This window comes from Trifolium pratense, linkage group LG5 (assembly GCF_020283565.1).
Source record: "Trifolium pratense cultivar HEN17-A07 linkage group LG5, ARS_RC_1.1, whole genome shotgun sequence".
NCBI classification, from domain to species: domain Eukaryota; kingdom Viridiplantae; phylum Streptophyta; class Magnoliopsida; order Fabales; family Fabaceae; genus Trifolium; species Trifolium pratense.
The window spans coordinates 45,186,022-45,205,670 of record NC_060063.1 but is presented as its reverse complement, the minus strand read 5'-3'; the positions used below and the strand labels follow the sequence as shown (position 1 = coordinate 45,205,670).

The 19,649-nt window shown below is 35.1% G+C and overlaps 1 protein-coding gene across 4 annotated transcripts; it reads right to left on the bottom strand.

Moving 5' to 3' along the window:
• Positions 1–403: 403 nt before the first annotated feature.
• LOC123885851 (mixed-amyrin synthase-like) lies at positions 404–19,649 on the bottom strand. Of its 4 annotated transcripts, XM_045935186.1 has the most exons (18): positions 19,523–19,615; positions 19,348–19,427; positions 18,977–19,230; positions 16,473–16,658; positions 12,877–12,966; positions 6,895–7,092; positions 6,708–6,792; positions 6,407–6,573; positions 6,117–6,308; positions 5,755–5,868; positions 5,532–5,651; positions 4,069–4,191; positions 3,890–3,988; positions 3,022–3,078; positions 2,488–2,856; positions 2,114–2,194; positions 1,944–2,027; positions 404–858 (listed from the first exon to the last, which is right to left on the bottom strand). In XM_045935186.1, exons 3-18 carry the CDS (start codon positions 19,175–19,177, stop codon positions 736–738), a joined length of 2,289 nt encoding a protein of 762 aa, XP_045791142.1. In that variant the 5' UTR covers positions 19,178–19,230; positions 19,348–19,427; positions 19,523–19,615; the 3' UTR covers positions 404–735. The 4 variants fall into 4 exon arrangements, with proteins under 4 accessions (XP_045791142.1, XP_045791143.1, XP_045791144.1 ...); XM_045935187.1 differs by having other exon boundaries at positions 19,348–19,649; XM_045935188.1 differs by lacking the exons at positions 16,473–16,658; positions 18,977–19,230; positions 19,348–19,427; positions 19,523–19,615 and adding an exon at positions 15,446–15,844.

The following is a 19,649-nucleotide window of genomic DNA, read 5'->3' as shown; positions in this document are numbered from 1 at the left end:
TTTGCATCTGTTCCTTCGTAAATAAAAATTAGCATTGATGTTACTACTCTCTAAGAAGGTTTTCCCTGAGAATATATATTGCCATGCATCCCTCTGAAGTTTTCCTTGAGCAATAATTGATGTTCTTCCTGCAACAGAGCTCCGGCCATAAAGACTATAGAGGACTCAAGATAAGAATGCTTGAGCAAGCATATAAGTTCCAACGAGAGAAATCTAGTTTGTAAAATTGCATGTTTTTTTTTTTTTTTTTAAAAAAAAAAAAAGAGGAGTAGCAAAGTGCTACTGCCTCAAAAGATATATAAATAGATAGATGAGGATTGAGATACAAAAAAAAAAAAGGAGGGGGACTAGACCAAAACCTCCCTAACTAAGTACAACCCTATAGAAGGGTTTACCAAGCCTGTTAGATTCAAAGTTATCTTTAATAACAAAAGGGATATCATTCCACAAGGTGAGCCTATCTAAATTAAGACCAACATTAGCCAATCTAAATACAACAATGTACTAATTTCTTGAAATTCCATAAATTCACACAACCCTCATTGTTATGGCCTAATAGGTTCAAGTTCTGACCAATGGAAATAATTGATAAGAAAAATAGCATTGGCCTCTTTTTGGTCTGCACATTGGGTTGGTTCCCTCCTTTCATCTTCCTTTGAATTTTTCAAAGTTGTTCCTGAGTTTACCTGATTCTTTATTGATATGGCTTTTCCTTTTGTGCGCAGCACTTCGTTTTTAAACTGCAGTAGAAGTCAACATAATCCGTCTACGATATTCAGCTAGAGCCCACATTGGAAATATATCCCTAAACAGTGCATAATGCAGCATGCAATTTTTCATGAATACTCCTGTGATTTCCTGTTATGACAAATTAAAATATAATTAGCGATATAAAAATAATAAATAATATGTACATGCTTTTTTTACTCAAAAAAATAAGTGCATTTCTTTTTACAATCACAAAATTTACACTCCCTAGTGTCCCTCTAAGAAACAATTCACTTTTTAGATAAATAAATTATTCAATGAACCTAAAAAATGAATTGTTTCTTATAAAAAAGACCGAAGGAAGTACTATAAATGATCTTTGGGTTGCGAAACTTGCCATGAGAGATTGCTTCCCTAAGGTTATTCCTTGTTTCAAACAAACAAGAGGGGTTGCGGGGAATTTCAATGAGTTGGTGACAGATGAGTTTGGGAGTTTATGTGAAGGAGGGCTCTCTATGATTGGGAACATGAACTGGTGGTGCTGGTGGATTTAGGTACTATGGTTGGGGCAATTCCTCTATCTCTGGATGAGGACAGATGAGCTTGGGTAAATTCCCTATCAAGTCACTAAGTCAGTATTCAGGATTCTTGTGTTTGGAATATTGGGCCCCAACTAAACTCATTGTTTTCTCCTGGCAACTCCTTTTAGATAGGGCTCCTACTCGCCAAAATATCTTCTGTCATCAGATTATAACGGATGCTGAAAGTTTGACATGTTTTTTGTGGCACTGCTCAGGAGTCAGCTCATGATCTTTTTGTTACCTACAACTTGTTCCTTCAAGTGTGGTATGGCTAGGGTGGGAGTTGGCCATGTTACCTTACCTTTTCCGATTATTCTCGGTTTAATTCCTTTGGAATTGGTTCCCAACTGAAACACTGTCTGACATTAGCTTGACATTTTCTGGCTTGGGTAACAAGGTTTTGACAGTTGAGCAACTGGTGGATTGTACGAAGTTCTCTTCATAAAAGTGGTTTTTGGGCATGTCTTCAGGGGGTTCGCTTGCACTTGCTACATGTTTAGTTTTTCAGAAAAATAGATAAAGAAAAAGTTGTTCCCAATTAGCTTTTGCAAGTAACTTGTCCTAGGTTATTAAGCCCAACTAATTTTTCCTATACTGAGTTAAGCATAAATATATAAAAAGCCATGATATCAATGTCAAATGATTGATATGCACCTGTTGCGGCCAATCACCCTCTTCTTGTTGGAAATTGATGATCAATTTTACAGCACGATGAAGAGGAGTGGGGTCTCTCTCTACCTGTACATAGAAAGTAGTCTTATTTTACGATTCACGTGGGTGGTAACTAAGCATTTGAATTTTAATTTGCGATAAAGTGAAGATACCTGGCCGGTATGAATTAAACCCATAAGAGCCCATGCTGTCTGTACAATATTTGAATGGCTTCCTTCAAGAGGTACATATATCTGCATTGCATTATTTTCATTCTAATTTACTCCTCATAAATAATACACAATGTCAAGGTATCCCAATGCATGATTGATATCAATTTAAGGGATTAATTCTCCTAACATGTTTTTATATGCTCTGGCTAGAGATTGAGTGCCTGAACAAAATATAAGAGATCCAAATATCTATTATTTGTGCCAAATATTTTAAAATATGTTCTAAATAATATTATTTTGATTCATTTTGAAAATACTCCATGCAATATGTTTTAGTTAATTAATTAGTAGATAATAGCAATTCAACGACAAACCTTTTTTGAGCATGAAAGATGACTCTCTCCCCACCCACCATCCTCTCTTTGTATTGTAAGCAAAAATTTAACAGCTTTGCGAATGGCGGCACAATTTTCATAGGTCTTGCCAGCAGCCACTAGAGCACCAAGTGCAAACCAAGAAGCATAAGTGAAGTAAATTCCCCAATTTCCATACCATGAACCATCACTTGTTTGTTTATCTTCAAGGAATCGAACTGCATTTGCAATGAAATTCTCTACCTCTTTCTTTCTATGCTCGGGATATAATTTTTTAAACAAAACCAATGCTTGAATTGCTGATGCGGTGCATTCAACATATTCAAGCTCAACTATAGTTTCCTCAAAAAATTCTATGGGATTGAGTAGCTGAAAATTAATAACAAATCTAATTAATTCATATGGTGTATATATTATTTTGAAATGAAGAGATAGTAGATTGATATTCATTCACATACAGAACAATTGATGTAAGAGGTTTAACAAAGTATTCTAATCACTTGTTCATTATTAATTTAATATCATAATACTTACTTCCAACCATTCTACAGCTTCTGATGGCTCCCAAACTGGTAAGCCACCCTTTTTACCCTGCAACAATGCGTCAAAAGTAAATCATGTAGCATAAGAAAATTGAACATTAATTATCAAAGTACTCTATGTGCAATGCAACCTCTGACTTTTGGTTGACCTTAGATTAGGCAAATGGACTTTACTGCAAAAAATAGATTGTATAACATACTTTTGACTTTTCGTTGATTCTTATTAGACCTTGGAATTTATGATTTTCATGAATACTCCAACCTCTATTACTATTACTGATGTGAAATTCAAAGTTTAGCGCATGGTGGAAGGTATTACTTTTGCTTCTCATCGTTTTAATGTTATTTCTGCTATTGATCCGGAAGTTGAGTGAATTTGATCACTTTTCTAATTTGTGTCTTTTGGGATTGTTTACTTTGAAAATTCTGCATTAAGTACGATTTGTTCATCATTTGTAGTATGACTGTTTATTATCTCATTTTACTTATTTCTTTTTTTACAATAAGTAGTTAAAAATATTTCTGACAAAAGCTTTAAGGGCTTGATTGGATTAGCTTATTTTTGAGCTTATGAAAAATAGCTTATGCAAATAAATAAGCTTTTATGTTAATTCATAAGTTCTAGCTAGTAAAAATTGTATCTTCATAAGCTATTATTTCATAAAATACCTTAAGAAACTTATAAATAATACATAAAAACTTATTTATTTGTATAAGTGTTTACATAAGCTCAAAAGTAAGTCAATCCAAACTCACTGTAAACTTTACAAATGACAAGTAAGTAATACTATTTTATTATTATTTTTTAAAGAAAAGGACATACAAAAGAATGAAAAGTAGTAAATACATAGTATACTTGCCTGAAGTGACAATAGGAAATTGACTGAATCATATAACCTTTCAGGTTCCATCTTTTCCCCCACAATCTCCCGAGGCAACATTGACAAAAGCAGACAACACTAAACAAGTAAAAAATTAATCAACAATATTTTGTTTGTGATTATAAAAGTAGACAACGCTGACCTATGTAGTTAGTTACCTTTAAACTTTCTGCCGTGCAATCAGAAACTTGCCATCCATGATCTTGATCAGAGAAGGTCCAGGACCCTTTAGAGATATGACGATACATGCTCTTAAAATCTCCTGAAGGGTTGTCCCTAACCTAAATCGAATAGTAGCACACAAATTGTACAATAGTATAATGAACACAACCTTTGCATGATAAATGTCACATAAAGTTGGAATAATGTAATTGTACAAGTTATAGTTAATACAGTAATACAATTTTTCCCGGTAGTCCTATTCAGCTTCATTTATTATTGTAATTTTTTAATGTTTTTCAAAGGTATAATCATGCATGGGAAATTGAAAATTGTGGGACATTAAATACTCTTACTAATATAGAAAAATATTTTAAACAATGTTTTAAAAACCGAACTATTCATCAACCCAGTCAAAGAGCACTGGATCATTGGTAAGACCTGAAGATTACTAATTAAACCACATGATCTGATATCTATTAGTAAAAAAATTCAAAATTTACATGACACAAATTTCATACCTATAAAATATATGTTGAGTAATGCTCAAAGAAAATATCATATCTTGAGTTATTCTTGCCCAAATAAGGTGTTCTTTATATTATTTGAAAGCTAATAAAAATATCTACAAATCTAGTGTTTATTAAAAAAAAAAAAAAAAAACAAATTCGACCTCTAGCATAGTAAAAACTCTACTACAAATTCAGAGTGTGATATTGAATTTATTGCTAGATTAGTAGATTAACTACTTTTGTGACTATCTTGAGTTATAAATATCATTTTAATATAAAAATTAGATCATTTGAAAGCTAGAAACAATGTCTATAATTTCTTACGGATAACATGAAGGTAAATAAAGTTGTTTTAAATGTCATATTATTACTCAAAGTTGGCTATTTAGTTATGTTCAACGCATATAAATCTCACACTTATAAAACTTTCTCAAACTATACTATTGAAGTCCCACATTAAAAAACTACTCACTTACACTCTCCTCTTCTCCTATATAAGAACTGCACCACAAAACATAACTTATGAATGGTAAATTGTTCCCACCATTTACAAGAAATGGTTTAGTTCCAAAAACCAAATTCACAGGGTTTTCCAAAGATTGGTTGTTCCACTCGGGTTCACAACAGTTTCTACATTACAATGGCATGGTCGCTCCAATGCTTGGACCGAGCCGGTCATATCATTGGTTCCTGGTTGGACAGGTCTGATTGGCCAGTCAAAGCCGGATTTTAAAACTATGATCTTAAACAATAAATACACCTTAAAATTTGTAACTGTTTCTTATAATTGAGACCAGAGGAATAGATAATTGCCCAATAAGAAATCATTTGGTAACATTTACTTGGCTAATGAATTTATGATGTGGATAAACTAATAGTTCCTCGAGGAGTTTACTTTCCTTAAATTAAAGAAGGTAACGTAATAATCTTATCGCTAAACTTGAGCACACCTGAGATTTCTTGATGAATTCATGCCCTTTAGCAAGTGTTGCACCAATATCCTCATTTAGGTTACTGGCAAGCAAAGCCTGAATGATCAAACTAGCATCCCATGTTTGGCTACCAAAACTCTGCATTATATAAATAGGCGCATTTATATATGATGATTATGTAATAATAGTAATAATACTCAAGTAATTAATTTGTATTAAAATATGGTAGTATGATTTATACATGCAGGGTCATTCCATCTTCTGAAACCCACAAGAAATCCGGGAGCCTTGCAAGATGCTTCTTGAAAGCATCTCCGTGTGGATCTTCCACCCAACAAGCTAGTGTGCACAAAACCTGGGGGGAAAGTTTTATTTCATGTGAATGAATTAATCCCCTTTAATATAAGAGTTTTATATTTCACTCATACATTGTTATCATGATTTAACTCATACATTGTTAGCGTAAAATTTCTTTAATCAATCAATCATAATCATCAAATCAATAAAAAAGTTTCACTTTAATTATAACTACTTCTAAAGTCACACGTGTTTTATTGACAATAAAATTAAACTCTTATTACTACTATTATGATAATTAACTACCTTATTCACACATCCAATAGTTATGTATCGACTATTCTCATCTTCATAGTGGATATGCTTCATTACTTTTTGGAGGGCTTTTTCTCTAACCAACTTGTTAAACGGCCAACGAGTCATTATTGGCTCCATGACTATGTATAAACTATCCCATATTAGATCTTGTATCGAAGGATGGGGGTAGTAAAGATCTTCCTGTAATAATATATAAAATGGACAATTATCACTCATAAGATAAAGAAGATTATGCATATATACACACATTGTGGTTATCTAAAGATAATATCCCTCACCTTAGCACATTGGTGGCGAACCTTTTTCCAATCAACTCTTTCATAAGGTTCAGTAAGGAGTTCTTCTCTCAACTTTAAGATGAGTGATGTGATTGGACCCACAAACCTCTTCCCATACAAGTAAGACATAGGCATGTATACCAATCGACAATAGCACAACATTTTGACTGTGTTTAGTACAAGGTAAAAATGAGATAGAATATGTACCAAAAAGAAAATGAGATAGAATATAAACACTCAATTTAATAATGAAAAAATTATATTCACTAATAATAAAAATATTCAATCAAATTAGTTCAACCTGGATGCTTAAGAAGAAATGAGGGAAGCATCCAAAACTCAGGGGGCATTGGGTTGCATGCACACCAATCAAAGATACCAAGTATCTGCAGTTTCAATATTCAATCAAATTACCAACACATATAGGCATATACTATTTTATGCATATTTATATTTTACATTAATTAATTCATTAGATAAAATGTTACCGAAAGCCAAATTTTCCCCCATGAAGATACATGTGTCACACCACCATGATCATGAATCCATTTTCTTGCTCTAGCACAAGCATTTTCTTTACCTCCATTTGGACCTACTCCAAGTATTCGCATACATATATAGTTGAGTACAGTACAAAACATGATACTGTGACCCTCAACGTGCAGTCCCCACCCTCCATCTTCATTCTACAAATGAAAATGCAACATGGCCAACATTAAAATGTTTGTTTTTTGCACGAATATATTTCAATTTTCAAAGTATTCATATTTGAGAAATGACCAAGTTATTTAATTGATGCAAGTAAAAAGATTGTAATTTTCTTGTTGTTTCCATCATGCTCAATCAAGTTTTGAAATAGAACAAGTATACCTCTTAAAATTTGGGTCAGATCTCACTCAACCTTACAAGACCGATTTGTAAGGTGAGGAATGTTCCCAGTTATAAATACTATTGAAATAGAAAATAATAGAGAACACAAGAGGCATTGGTGAAAACCGTGTGTATTTGAGCATCACGGACATTCCATTATATAATACTAAGAGCATTAATTACAAGGGAATATTACTATGGAATATGCTATGCTAAGAATACTCTAGAATATATTTACAATAATATTAAATATCAACACTCCCCCTCAAGCTGGAGCATATAAGTCAAATGCACCAAGCTTGCCACATATGTAGTTGATTCTAGGACCTCGCAGTGATTTTGTAAAGACATCTGCCAATTGATCATTAGAATTGACAAAGCTCGTGACAATGTCGCCTGATTCGATCTTCTCTCTGACAAAATGACAGTCTATCTCAATATGTTTGGTCCTCTCATGAAAAACTGGGTTTGAGGCAATGTGCAGTGCAGCCTGATTATCACAGATAAGTGTCATTGGTCTAACATTTTGAAATTGAAGTTCTTTGAGTAACTGTTTCAACCAAATCAGCTCACATGTTACTAGTGCCATGGCTCTATATTCTGCCTCGGCACTTGATCTTGCTACTACATTTTGTTTCTTACTCTTCCAAGATATCAAGTTTCCTCCAACAAGTACACAATACCCAGAAGTTGATCGTCTATCAATGGGTGAGCCTGCCCAATCAGCATCTGAGTAACCAACTATCTGAGTATGACCTCTATCTTCATAAATGAGACCTTTTCCTGGAGCACCTTTGATGTATTTCAGAATCCGGATTACAGCATCCATGTGTTCTTGGCAAGGAGAATTTAAGAACTGACTTACAACACTGAGTGCAAATGAAATGTCTGGACGAGTGACTGTGAGATAATTCAATTTTCCAACCAATCTCCTATATCTCCCTGAATCTGAGAGAGGCTCCCCCTGATTAGGTAGAAGCTTGACATTTGGATCCATAGGAGTATCAACAGGCTTTGCATTCAATAAACATGTTTCTTCAAGGATATCCATAGCATATTTTCGTTGTGAGATCACAATACCATCCTTAGATTGAGCTACCTCAATGCCCAAAAAATACCGGAGTTTACCAAGGTCTTTAGTCTGAAACTGATTCGAGAGATATTGTTTTAACTGAAGTATTCCCTGCTGATCACTACCAGTTATGACAATATCATCTACATAAACAATCAGATAAATGCATCCTTCAACAGAGTGACGATAAAAAACAGAATGGTCAGCTTCACTACGAATCATGCCAAATTGTTGGACTACAGTACTGAATCTGCCAAACCAAGCTCGAGGAGACTGTTTAAGACCATAAAGAGACCTGTGTAACCTACAAACCATATTAGATGACTCCCCCTGAGCAACAAACCCAGGTGGTTGCTCCATATACACTTCCTCTTCAAGATCGCCATGTAAAAATGCATTTTTAATGTCAAGCTGATGGAGAGGCCAATGCTGAATGGCTGCAATGGAGAGAAAAAGTCTAACTGAGGCCATTTTGGCTACAGGTGAAAAAGTGTCGCTATAATCCAACCCAAAAATCTGAGTATAGCCTTTGGCCACTAAGCGAGCCTTAAATCGATCAATCTTACCATCCGGGCCAACCTTCACCGTATATATCCAACGACAACCTACCAAAGACTTTCCAGGGGGTAGAGGAACCAGTTCCCAAGTACCACTGCTTTGGAGAGCACACATCTCGTCAATCATTGCTTGCCTCCACTCAGGGTGGGATAATGCTTCACCTGTGGATTTAGGAATAGAAACAGACGACAAAGATGACAAGCAAGTGTAATGTAAAGGGGAAAGACGACTGTAACACAAATCTATATAGTGTGGAGACGGGTTACGTGTTGAACGATTACCTTTACGGATTACAGGGGGCAGACTAGGCTCAGGTTGCGGGACCGGATCCGGTGACGGCGATGGCGTTGGCGGTGAGTCTTCAACAGCCTCTGGAATAGGTACAACAGAGGGTCGTGGACGACGCTGATATGTTTGTAGTGGTTTCGAAGCTGGAGGGTCAACCAGAGGTGTATCTGGTGGGACAGATGGACAAGGCTCAAGAGGAACAATGGTAACTTCTTGGATGGGTTCAAGATTAATTTCTTGAAGGGGTTCATGAGTCATGGTATTTGGCTCAAAGTATGGGACAGACTCAAAGAAGGTAACATCGGCCGATACGAGGTATCGTTGTAATGTAGGAGAATAACAACGATAACCTTTTTGTGACCGATGATAACCAAGAAAGACGCACTTTAGTGATCGGGCGGACAGTTTGTCGAGTCCAGGGGAGAGATTGTGAACAAAACATGTGGACCCGAAGACACGAGGAGGCAGCGGGTGAAGATGGGAATTGGGAAAAAGAACAGAATGAGGGATATTGCCATCAAGGACAGAAGATGGCATGCGATTTATGAGGTAACATGCCGTTAAGACAGCATCCCCCCAAAAGCGAAATGGAACATTACCATGAAGAAGTAGGGTCCGTGTGGTTTCAATGAGATGCCGATTTTTGCGTTCTGCCACCCCATTTTGTTGAGGTGTATGAGGACATGATGTTTGGTGGAGAATACCATTTGAAACCATAAAATTTTGAAATTGATGTGACAAATATTCACGAGCGTTATCACTTCTTAAAGTACGAATAGACACACCAAATTGAGTTTTGATTTCTTGATAAAACTGCTCAAAGATAGAAAATAACTCGGATCTATTTTTCATTAAAAATATCCAGGTACAACGAGAAAAATCATCAATAAAAGTAACAAAATATTTTGATTGTAAAGTAGACATGGTACGAGATGGACCCCAAACATCGGAGTGAACTAAAGCAAAAGGGGACGAAGCCCGTTTATTGACTCGATCGGGAAAGTTACTACGAGTGTGTTTCCCTAACTGACATGACTCACAATGTAAACTAGACAACTTAGATAAACTTGGCACCAACTTCTGAAGTTTGGGAAGACTTGGATGTCCCAACTGAGCATGAATGGTAAGTGAGGAATCTGTGGCGGAGCATGTTTTGGAAGACAAAGATAGGTAGTAAAGGCCTTGAGACTCACATCCGACGCCAATCGTTCGTCCCGAACTCCGATCCTGCAAGGTAACATTATTATTAGTGAAAGTAACGATACAATCAAGAGAACGAGTTAGACGATTGACTGAAAGTAGATTAAATGGACAACCAGGTACATAGAGAACAGAGTCAACTGAAATTGAAGGTAGAATTTGGACAGTACCAATCCCTTGGGATTGAGTTTGAGAACCATTTGCAGAAGTTATACTGGGTAAGAAACCAGATGTAGAGAGAGAAGAGAAAAGACCTTTATTACCGGTAACATGATCAGACGCACCAGAATCAAGAACCCAAGGACCGAGAGATGATTGAGAGAGGCAAACAGATGAATTACCAGTGTGTGCAACCGAAGCAGTAGAACCGGAGTCCTGGTTACTCTGACACCACCTGAGGAAATCTTCATAGCTTGCCGTAGAGCCTTGGGAAGAAGGCTTGGTCTGAATGATGCGAGACTGATTAGTGTGAGTCATATTAACCCGACGTCGAGGAGGTTTGCCATGCAACACCCAACAATCATCAATATCATGTCCAGTTTGGTTACAATGCGTACACTTAGAATTGGAACGTGGTTTATAATTGGATGGCCCTCCTCGGTATCGATTCTTGTTATTTCCATATGATGCAAGGGCAGCAGTATCACCTGGTGCAGGGGTGATAGTAGGCTCAAGTGAATGTTTGGCAGGTACTCGAAGAAGCATAGCAGTTGCTGTAGACATATCCGGAACAGTTGCAGAACCCAAAATCTGATCACGAATGGCAGAGTACTCTTCTGGTAAGCCATAAAGGGCAAGGAGCATGAAGAAGGTGCTACGTTGGTCACGTTCCTTCTCCTGTTCAGTTGTAGTGCTTGCAGCAGGAGGGAGAAGCTCATTAAAATCATGAAGTGCAGAATGAACATTACCAAGATATGTCGACATAGAGCCTTCTATCTTTTTCGAAGTAATGATATTCATCAATTTGTGACAAACTCCATAAAGACGCTGAGTGTCATTAGTGTAAAGTTTCTTAGCCTGATTCCAAACGGATTCACACGTGATATGAGGACGGAAGATCGGTTTGATATCAGGGTGAAGTGTCGATTTGATAACACTACACAACTGAGCATCAATCTGTTCCCATTTTGGTTTCTCGGTTGTAGCAATCGAATCGGACTTTGTAGTGAGATGGTCCTTGTAACCTTGCCCAGTAACCCATAATTTGATATCGGCGGCCCAACTATCGTAATTTGAACCGTTCAGTTTCTATGTAGAGAGAGGAGATGTAACGTAGTTGGTAAAAATACTCTTGGAACCATCAGAAGTTTTATCAGCAGCCATTGTAATCCAGAAGCAGTAAACGCCACGCACTTCGGTATAAATATGGGCTGTTTGTGAAGGAACACGTATTTCGATCGATCGAAACTGAAAACTGAGATCGGATATGGAACCAGAACGAAGAGACGAGTCCGGCGATCCAAACGGCGGCCTGAACGGCGGCCGGACGCGCGGTTACGGCGGAGGCGCGTGGGCGAACGCGCCGGTGAGAAAGACGGCGCGTGTGAGCGCGTGACGGCGAGGTTGCTGACGCGGTTTTGGGGACAGGCCGGATCGGGGATTGCGATTCGGATGGTGGGGTTGTTTGCCGGAAAAGTCGTCGGAATGGGCGGCGGCTGTGGTGGCAGTGGCGGGAGGGGATGAAAATTGACTGAAAAATTGCCGGAATAATCACGGCAGCAAATAAGGGACAAACTGGTGGTAACACACAGTTTGCCGGGAAAAAAATTTCAACGGAGGACAGTGGGTCCCCCGGTTAAGCACGGTGTAGGGTTGCCTCTTAATAGGCTCTAGATACCATATTGAAATAGAAAATAATAGAGAACACAAGAGGCATTGGTGAAAACCGTGTGTATTTGAGCATCACGGACATTCCATTATATAATACTAAGAGCATTAATTACAAGGGAATATTACTATGGAATATGCTATGCTAAGAATACTCTAGAATATATTTACAATAATATTAAATATCAACAAATACATTTCCGGGCCATAATGCATTCAATGTGCGACTCTCAACACACTCACTCATGCCCAAGACTTGACATATGTAGTGCGGCCAATAGCAGGCGGCCTAATGGATACTCTTATACGCACCCTCTTAGGTTTGTATATTGAATGTAAATTATTCTTACAAAACCAGCATGTAAGGTGAGGTTGCCACTCTTTATAAACTATTTTTAGACCTAATCTCTTTTTGATGTGGGAATTAGGTTTTTCCTATGACACCCTGTCACCCTCTTATCCTAAAACATGGCCTGACTGGTCTAATAGTGGGTGGTCAAACTGATCTTGGATAAATCTAATAGTACCATCCTAAAATGTAGTCAAGTCTAATTCAATCCTAGAAAATTAGTTTGGTATAAGGTGGGGGAAGTCTCCCACTTATAAAATCATTTTCAAGTCATATCTTATTTGAATGTAGAACTTACAACAATACCTGGTGACAATATATGTAACGAAGAATCTCTTTCTGGTACTCTTTGGGGAACAACGAATCTAGATGCCCTATAACGTACATACAAAAAACCTGCAGTGTTTTGAGTGTGGAACAATAAATATGGATTAGTGCATTAGCATATTGGAGTTAAATTTTATATACAGAAAGAGAAAAAAAAAACAATTGTATACATAAAGTGCGTAGTAGGCATTGTTTTTCGTTTTTTTAATACTAATATACATCTTATGTTGTTTTGTTCAATAATTTCTAATATCTTTTTTTTTTTTTTTGACACCGAATTTCTAATATCTTATGTAATCTTAATTTCATGTGTATTACCAAATTTGAGAATTTTTATTAAAAATAGTTTTGAATTACTTAGTAATCCTTTTTCCAATTTCATAAACAAACAAGGTTTTCAAAGTTTGAGTTTCTATGTTCATTCCTAGTATTGATGGTTGAATATGACCTGAAATGATGAACTGGTATAGTTTACTGATGAATAGACCCCTATTGATTTCCCTAAAGATATCAGCATCATTATTTTGGGCCCTATAAATACACTACAAGTAATTTGACATCTAATGAAGGCAATAACTCCTTGGGAAAAAAGTAAAAAGCTGTATAGCCCATAAAACCTAAATTGACATTACTTACCAGCCTCCCTGCAATGGGATAATATATGGAAAATATAAATAACAATTTTATAAATACGTACATACATATATAGTTTGTCAAATAATTCAATTCCTCTCTTGCCCATGCAAATATGCAATATCAAATGTTAAGATATCATCAGGGGCTCTAATACTATATTAGTAACAGACACCCCCCTTATAAATGCTTAATATCTCTTTTGACTCCTGTCCTAATTACAAAAATTACACCATAAGCAACTGTTGTACAATCCTCCTCTATCCATCCATAGAGTTTGCTGTAATACTCCTGAGTTTTGAGACATACAGATAAAACAAAGTAAAACCGTTGCACCCTTCTCTTTTAATATTCAGTACAAGCTCAATAGATTGTCACAAAAAATCAGCAGGAAGCACCACAATCAAGATCTTGCCTCTTAGCAAACTTCACTTTTCTTGTACACCCTCAACTGCTCACCTTCAAAAAAATTGATTTCCTCGTCAATTCCTCTGACTTCCCTCATTTCCATATACTCTCATTCATCAACATCTTTTTTCCTTGTAAATCTAATTCACCCTGATTTTGATCTATCACCATACATTTGAAACTATTATAACCATTTGTGACAATACTTGTATTCACACTGATATCATATAAATTTACTCATTAGCAATATAACAGTATATCCTCCATCAATTAATCCAACACCATGACCATTTTGACTCTCCTTCCATCGGTTTATCATAAAAGGAAACTCCACCCTTATATCCTCCAGTTTTATTCTTTGCTCCATATTCCTTTATCACACCCAAGAACCCAACAGGATTTGTAATCCAATGTGAGACTGGGTAGTTAAATCCTTTAATGTTTGTAGTTAACTAATTTCAAGATAATATTTTCATGTCCTTAAGCATCCTTTCCATATCCATTTCATTTTATCAAAAACCATATTGTTTCTCATCTTCTGTATTATCCAAACACAAACATACCAAATCACTTGTACTCTTTGTTGTACAATTTTTCTCCTCCCAGTAGTCCTTCAAATTGTAATAAATGACCTTCTCCCCTGGCAATGTAATGTTGAATTTACTCCAAACTATTGTAGTATTTCTTATAACTTGGGTTGGGCCTAATTCAACCCTACAAAACTGACTTGTAAGGTGAAGATTTCCCGTCACTTGTAAACATATCTCCCGGTCATTTCTCATCCAATGTGGACTCTTAATATTACTCTTCTAGCAAATAGCTTGCATCCTCAATCATTTCACATTGTGCCACGTCTCTATCCAATAACCCCCTTTTTAGTAAATTTTCCTTATTATAAGCAAAGACTATTTACATATTAATCACATGTTGCAATTGGCTTAATTTATCAAAACCAATTCATATGTGGAAGTATATTAATTTGGGGTATTTTAACTATGAGAAGACCTAAGGAACATGTAAACATGTCCATGTTTTGCTTCCATTCGGGAAGTTTTCAACTAAATTGGGCCCAAGTGGTTAATGAGTTCCTCCTAGGACAAATCATTTGGGAGAACCCAAGTTTAATTCCTGGTGGGACAATTCTTGGTCGGGCTTTACTTACATCATGGCCGAATTCATTCTAGATTACCAGGACCCCTTTCTCTTTGAAACCAGAGCGTTAATACCAACAACAGAAAACTCTTCAATCAAAAAAACACAACAAACCAACCTACTCTTCTTACTTCCATTTCCATTTATCATGAATTTCAAACTCATTTAAATCTTGGAAAAAAAATACCAAAAATATCAACAATTCAAATAAAATCCCAATCCTAATTTCAATAATTGCTAAAGACATGATTCAAAATCCTGATTCCTAAAACCTAATGCACGCTCAGAAGAACACACAATTTTGTACCACATGTCAAACTCAAAAGGAGAGTAAATTAGAGAAGTTATTTATTACCTACACTGTGCCATTGCCTCGTCTTTTACCTAGCGCGCGGTTCAACTTCAACCTACTGCCGACAACAGCATCGCGGAGAACTCCACTGGTGCCACTGTGTGACGGTGTGGCACATGCTCTACTGCGTCTATGGATCTCCGGCTAGTCGCCATTTCATGGATATAAAACCTTCCTTCCACCGTCGAGGGTTTTAGGGTACTTTCAAAGTTCAAATTAGTTTTGAAAAAAGAGGGAGAAGCTAGGGATTGACGCGCTATTTTCATGATTCATTTGTTGTAATTTATATGGTGCATGGATAGTACTATCATAAATCATAGAAATTAGTGAATGTAATTTTATCTTATAAAAAAAAGTTAATGTGAAAAAGTTAATAAAGAGGCTTCCTTTTAAAAAAAGGGAAATAAAATTGGGATAGGGTAAAAAATCATATGTACAATTGTAAGTTTGAATAAAGATGTCCATAATAATATTGACAATGTCATTTAAAAAATGTGTTTTAAAGCGTGTTAATTCAGATTAGAATAACTTATAGTTTACACATTTTTTGGTTACAACTATGTTCCCAATCATAAACATAGATGGGTAAAAGAAAATGATATATTTGATTCAAATTTTAAGTTGTTGGCCAAATTTTATTTATAATTAGAGACTAAACGAGTATATATATACTCCTCCGTTCTAAAATATAAGTAAAAATTAGCCAATAAAAATGAATGTATTTGATCCAAATTTTGAACCAAATACATATATAATTTTGACCCCAGTTACTAAAACTTCTGGATGCATATGCTATAACTTTCTTATGTTTAATTTTGGTGAAATTTGTAAAAACTTCATCCACAATTTGTAGATATGAAATTGTTTTTCATGACTTTCACTCTTAAACACATGAGAATTTGAGAATTTTAATTTTTGAGTTTAAAAAGAGGGATTGAGCGGTAAACATGAAATTATATGAATTAAAATTATATTTAAGCCTTAAATTTAAGTACATATCTAAATATTTTGGTTTGAAGTAAGAACTAACCATGGGAGGAAAATAAAAGAGAGGGCCCGCATTTAGAGCAGGCCAATGGCCATCAATAGATTGAAGTGCTGATAGATGATGAACAGCTCTTCTCAATGTAGTTGTGACTTTTTCTTCTGTTATCTCCTCTTGATCTTCAATCTTTACACTTGCTATTTTTTGCTTAAAGTTATTTTCTTTCAGAATCTAAAAGACACACATAAAAAATATGTTTTTATTAATTTATGCATGAAAACTATAACTTATAAACATATAAATCTCAGATCCTATTTATTTAATATTATTAAACAATTATTTTTTGAATTATTTTTATGTTAAAGTTATTTTTTTGTTACGGAAAATAAAAAGAAAAAAGAAAAATCGAAACAAAGATGAAAAAATGACCTCGATTAGGGTTGAGCAAACTCAACACCCATAACCGCTAAAAGGACATGTAACCTATAAAGCACGGATACAGACACGGACACCGGACACGACACGGATACTGACACGTCGACACCGATAAAAATTTGGAAAAGTGACATAATTTAGTGTAATCATAAGTGTCGGTGTCGGTATCGAACACGGACACCGACACGTGTCCACGGACACGCCTAATCTGAAGAGTGTTGGTGCTTCCTAGCATATAACATATTGGGACTTCATGGAAGAAAACGAGACCACTGCCACTCGTAGCACTCTTATTTTTACATTTTAACTCTCAACTAACATTTTTTTTTTAAAAAAAAAGAGTTTAAAATGTAATTTATAGGTGTAGATTCCTGTTACTTTAAGATTGAGTTTTTGACATTTAAAAAATTAATATTTAATTTAGTGCAAACAAGTCTCTTCTTTTTTTTTTGTGCGCAAAACAAGATTATAAATTATTTTCTTATAGTACAATAAAGTATGAATCTTAACTTGAAATACTAGTTTAGTAGTAAGAATTTAGCTTGTATGCTTAGGGTCCGTTTGGTACGCATGATAGGATAGAGATAGGATAGGATAAGAAGGTGGATAATGATAGGATATGATAGTGACATGATAAGCACATATCATGTCATATGTTTGGTGCACACAAGATAAGAAAGAGGATATTATTATTTTATCATATCCTGTGTTTGGTGCACACTTGATATTGACATGATAAAATACATATATATTTAAATGAAAAAATTATTCTTGTAAAACAAATACATTTTTTTATAAAAAAAATAATTTTATATTTGACATGTTGAAGAAAAATTATCCTATTGTATAATAAAATTTTACATAATTTAAAAAGAAAAATTACACTTGTTGACATAGCAATTAAAAAATAATAATAATAGTAACAACAGGTGACGACGATGAATCAAAATCAACCTGATTCCACCCAAATTTCAATTTGATTCCATCTAACTTAATAAGAAGCAATTGATGGCAGTAAAATAATAACAATAATAGGAAAATCTATGATGAATAATGAAACAAGTCAATTGAATAGAGATCAAGCAATAAAAATGGTTCATTGATTTTGTCATCGTCGTCTTCATTGTCATTCTCTAGCTTTTTTCCCCCTTTTATAAAGGCATGGCAGACTCTTTCAATGATTACAGTGTTTAGGGGATTAAAAAATTTTGGAACAGATCAGCGTGGATCGATTAGGGATTGTTGGGAATTAGAAAAGTATAGAATAGATCATCGATTGGGGGAAGTATGTCGACTAGGGATTTCTGGAAAATACAGATAATTAAAAGGAAAAATGTCAGTAAAAATTGTAGAAGCAGTTGCCAGAGAGAATCGAACAAGCGTCTTTGAAAAATAGAAAATACAAGCGCCTGATAATATTATGCTATCAGGTTGCTAACCCACCAAAAAATAAGGATTAAAATAATAAAGGAATAGTAGGATAGGATTAGTAACAGGTTATATTTATCCTTTCCTCTTAGTGCACCAAACAAGGGATTTAAACAGGATAGGATAGTGTTATCATATCCTGTCTCTCTATCCTGTGCACCAAACGGGCCCTTAAGGTTTTAAGTTTGAACCCATAAAAAATATAGTCGTAAAATGATTATTAGTGTCATTTTAGTTAACAAAAATTTCCCACTTATTCATTTAAAAAAATATGGATATTGTATAAAAACACTAGTATGTGTTTGGTTCTGCGACGACAAAAATTAGTTTTTGATAAATTTATTTTAATAAAAGTGAGTTGGATTTAAAGTGATTTATGTTTGAATTTAAAAAATTGATTTTTATCAATTCATTGAGATAGTATACACCAAAATTGCTTTTGGGTGTACATTAATTGTTATAAAAAAAAAAAAAAAAAAAAAGTCTACTTGAAACTATTTAATTTTATATTACTAGAATTGAGTTTGATTGCCACAGAAGCTAGGAATTCCAGGTTCAATATTTGAAACATGATTTTGCAATAATATAGTACTCTCCTAGCTTCTGCATTGAACTTGACCAATTGATGAACATCTCTAAGGATATATGTATGTATATTTTGTCTATTACAACGAAGAGATAATTACCTGAAAACGTAAAAGAAGGTCACTGCATGACTTAACTTTGAATCGGTTGTCGTAGAAATGTTGACGAGCTTTTTCAACTTGAGCTCTCTCCTCAGGAGTACCAGCATGAGGATCAAACTCCCATGTCTGCCTCCCTACAAAGTTATTTGTGCTGAATATGTTTGGATCCTTTCCACCATCACCTATCTTCAACCTCCACATCTTCTTATATTATATCTTTTATATATGTATTGCAAAGTTTCAGCATATATATTCTGGGCAAAAGGAAAGACAATATTGAAAATTAGCAACTATATGAGATTTGTGTGTATATACTGTATACTGTATGATATATTTTTTTTTTTGAATCTGCAAATATTATTAAAGCTTACCTCTAACAAGGAGTACCAGAAGCAGCAAAAGAAAAGGAACAATACAAGATCTGAAACCAACAAGGCAAAGTCTGCCCCCACTACAACAAAAAGGACAAACATATAAAGGCTTACAAAAACTACACCCTAAACAAAACAAAAAAAGCAGGCAGCCTAAAAAACACAAAGGCTACACCTGCAGAAGCCAAAAAGCCTTGCTGCAGAGCACAACACATATGATGGAGTCTCATGTGAAACAGTTTTATAGCAAGCACAGTGTTGGCAGTGCTCAACGGCTTTTATTTATGGCATGTAATATGTAT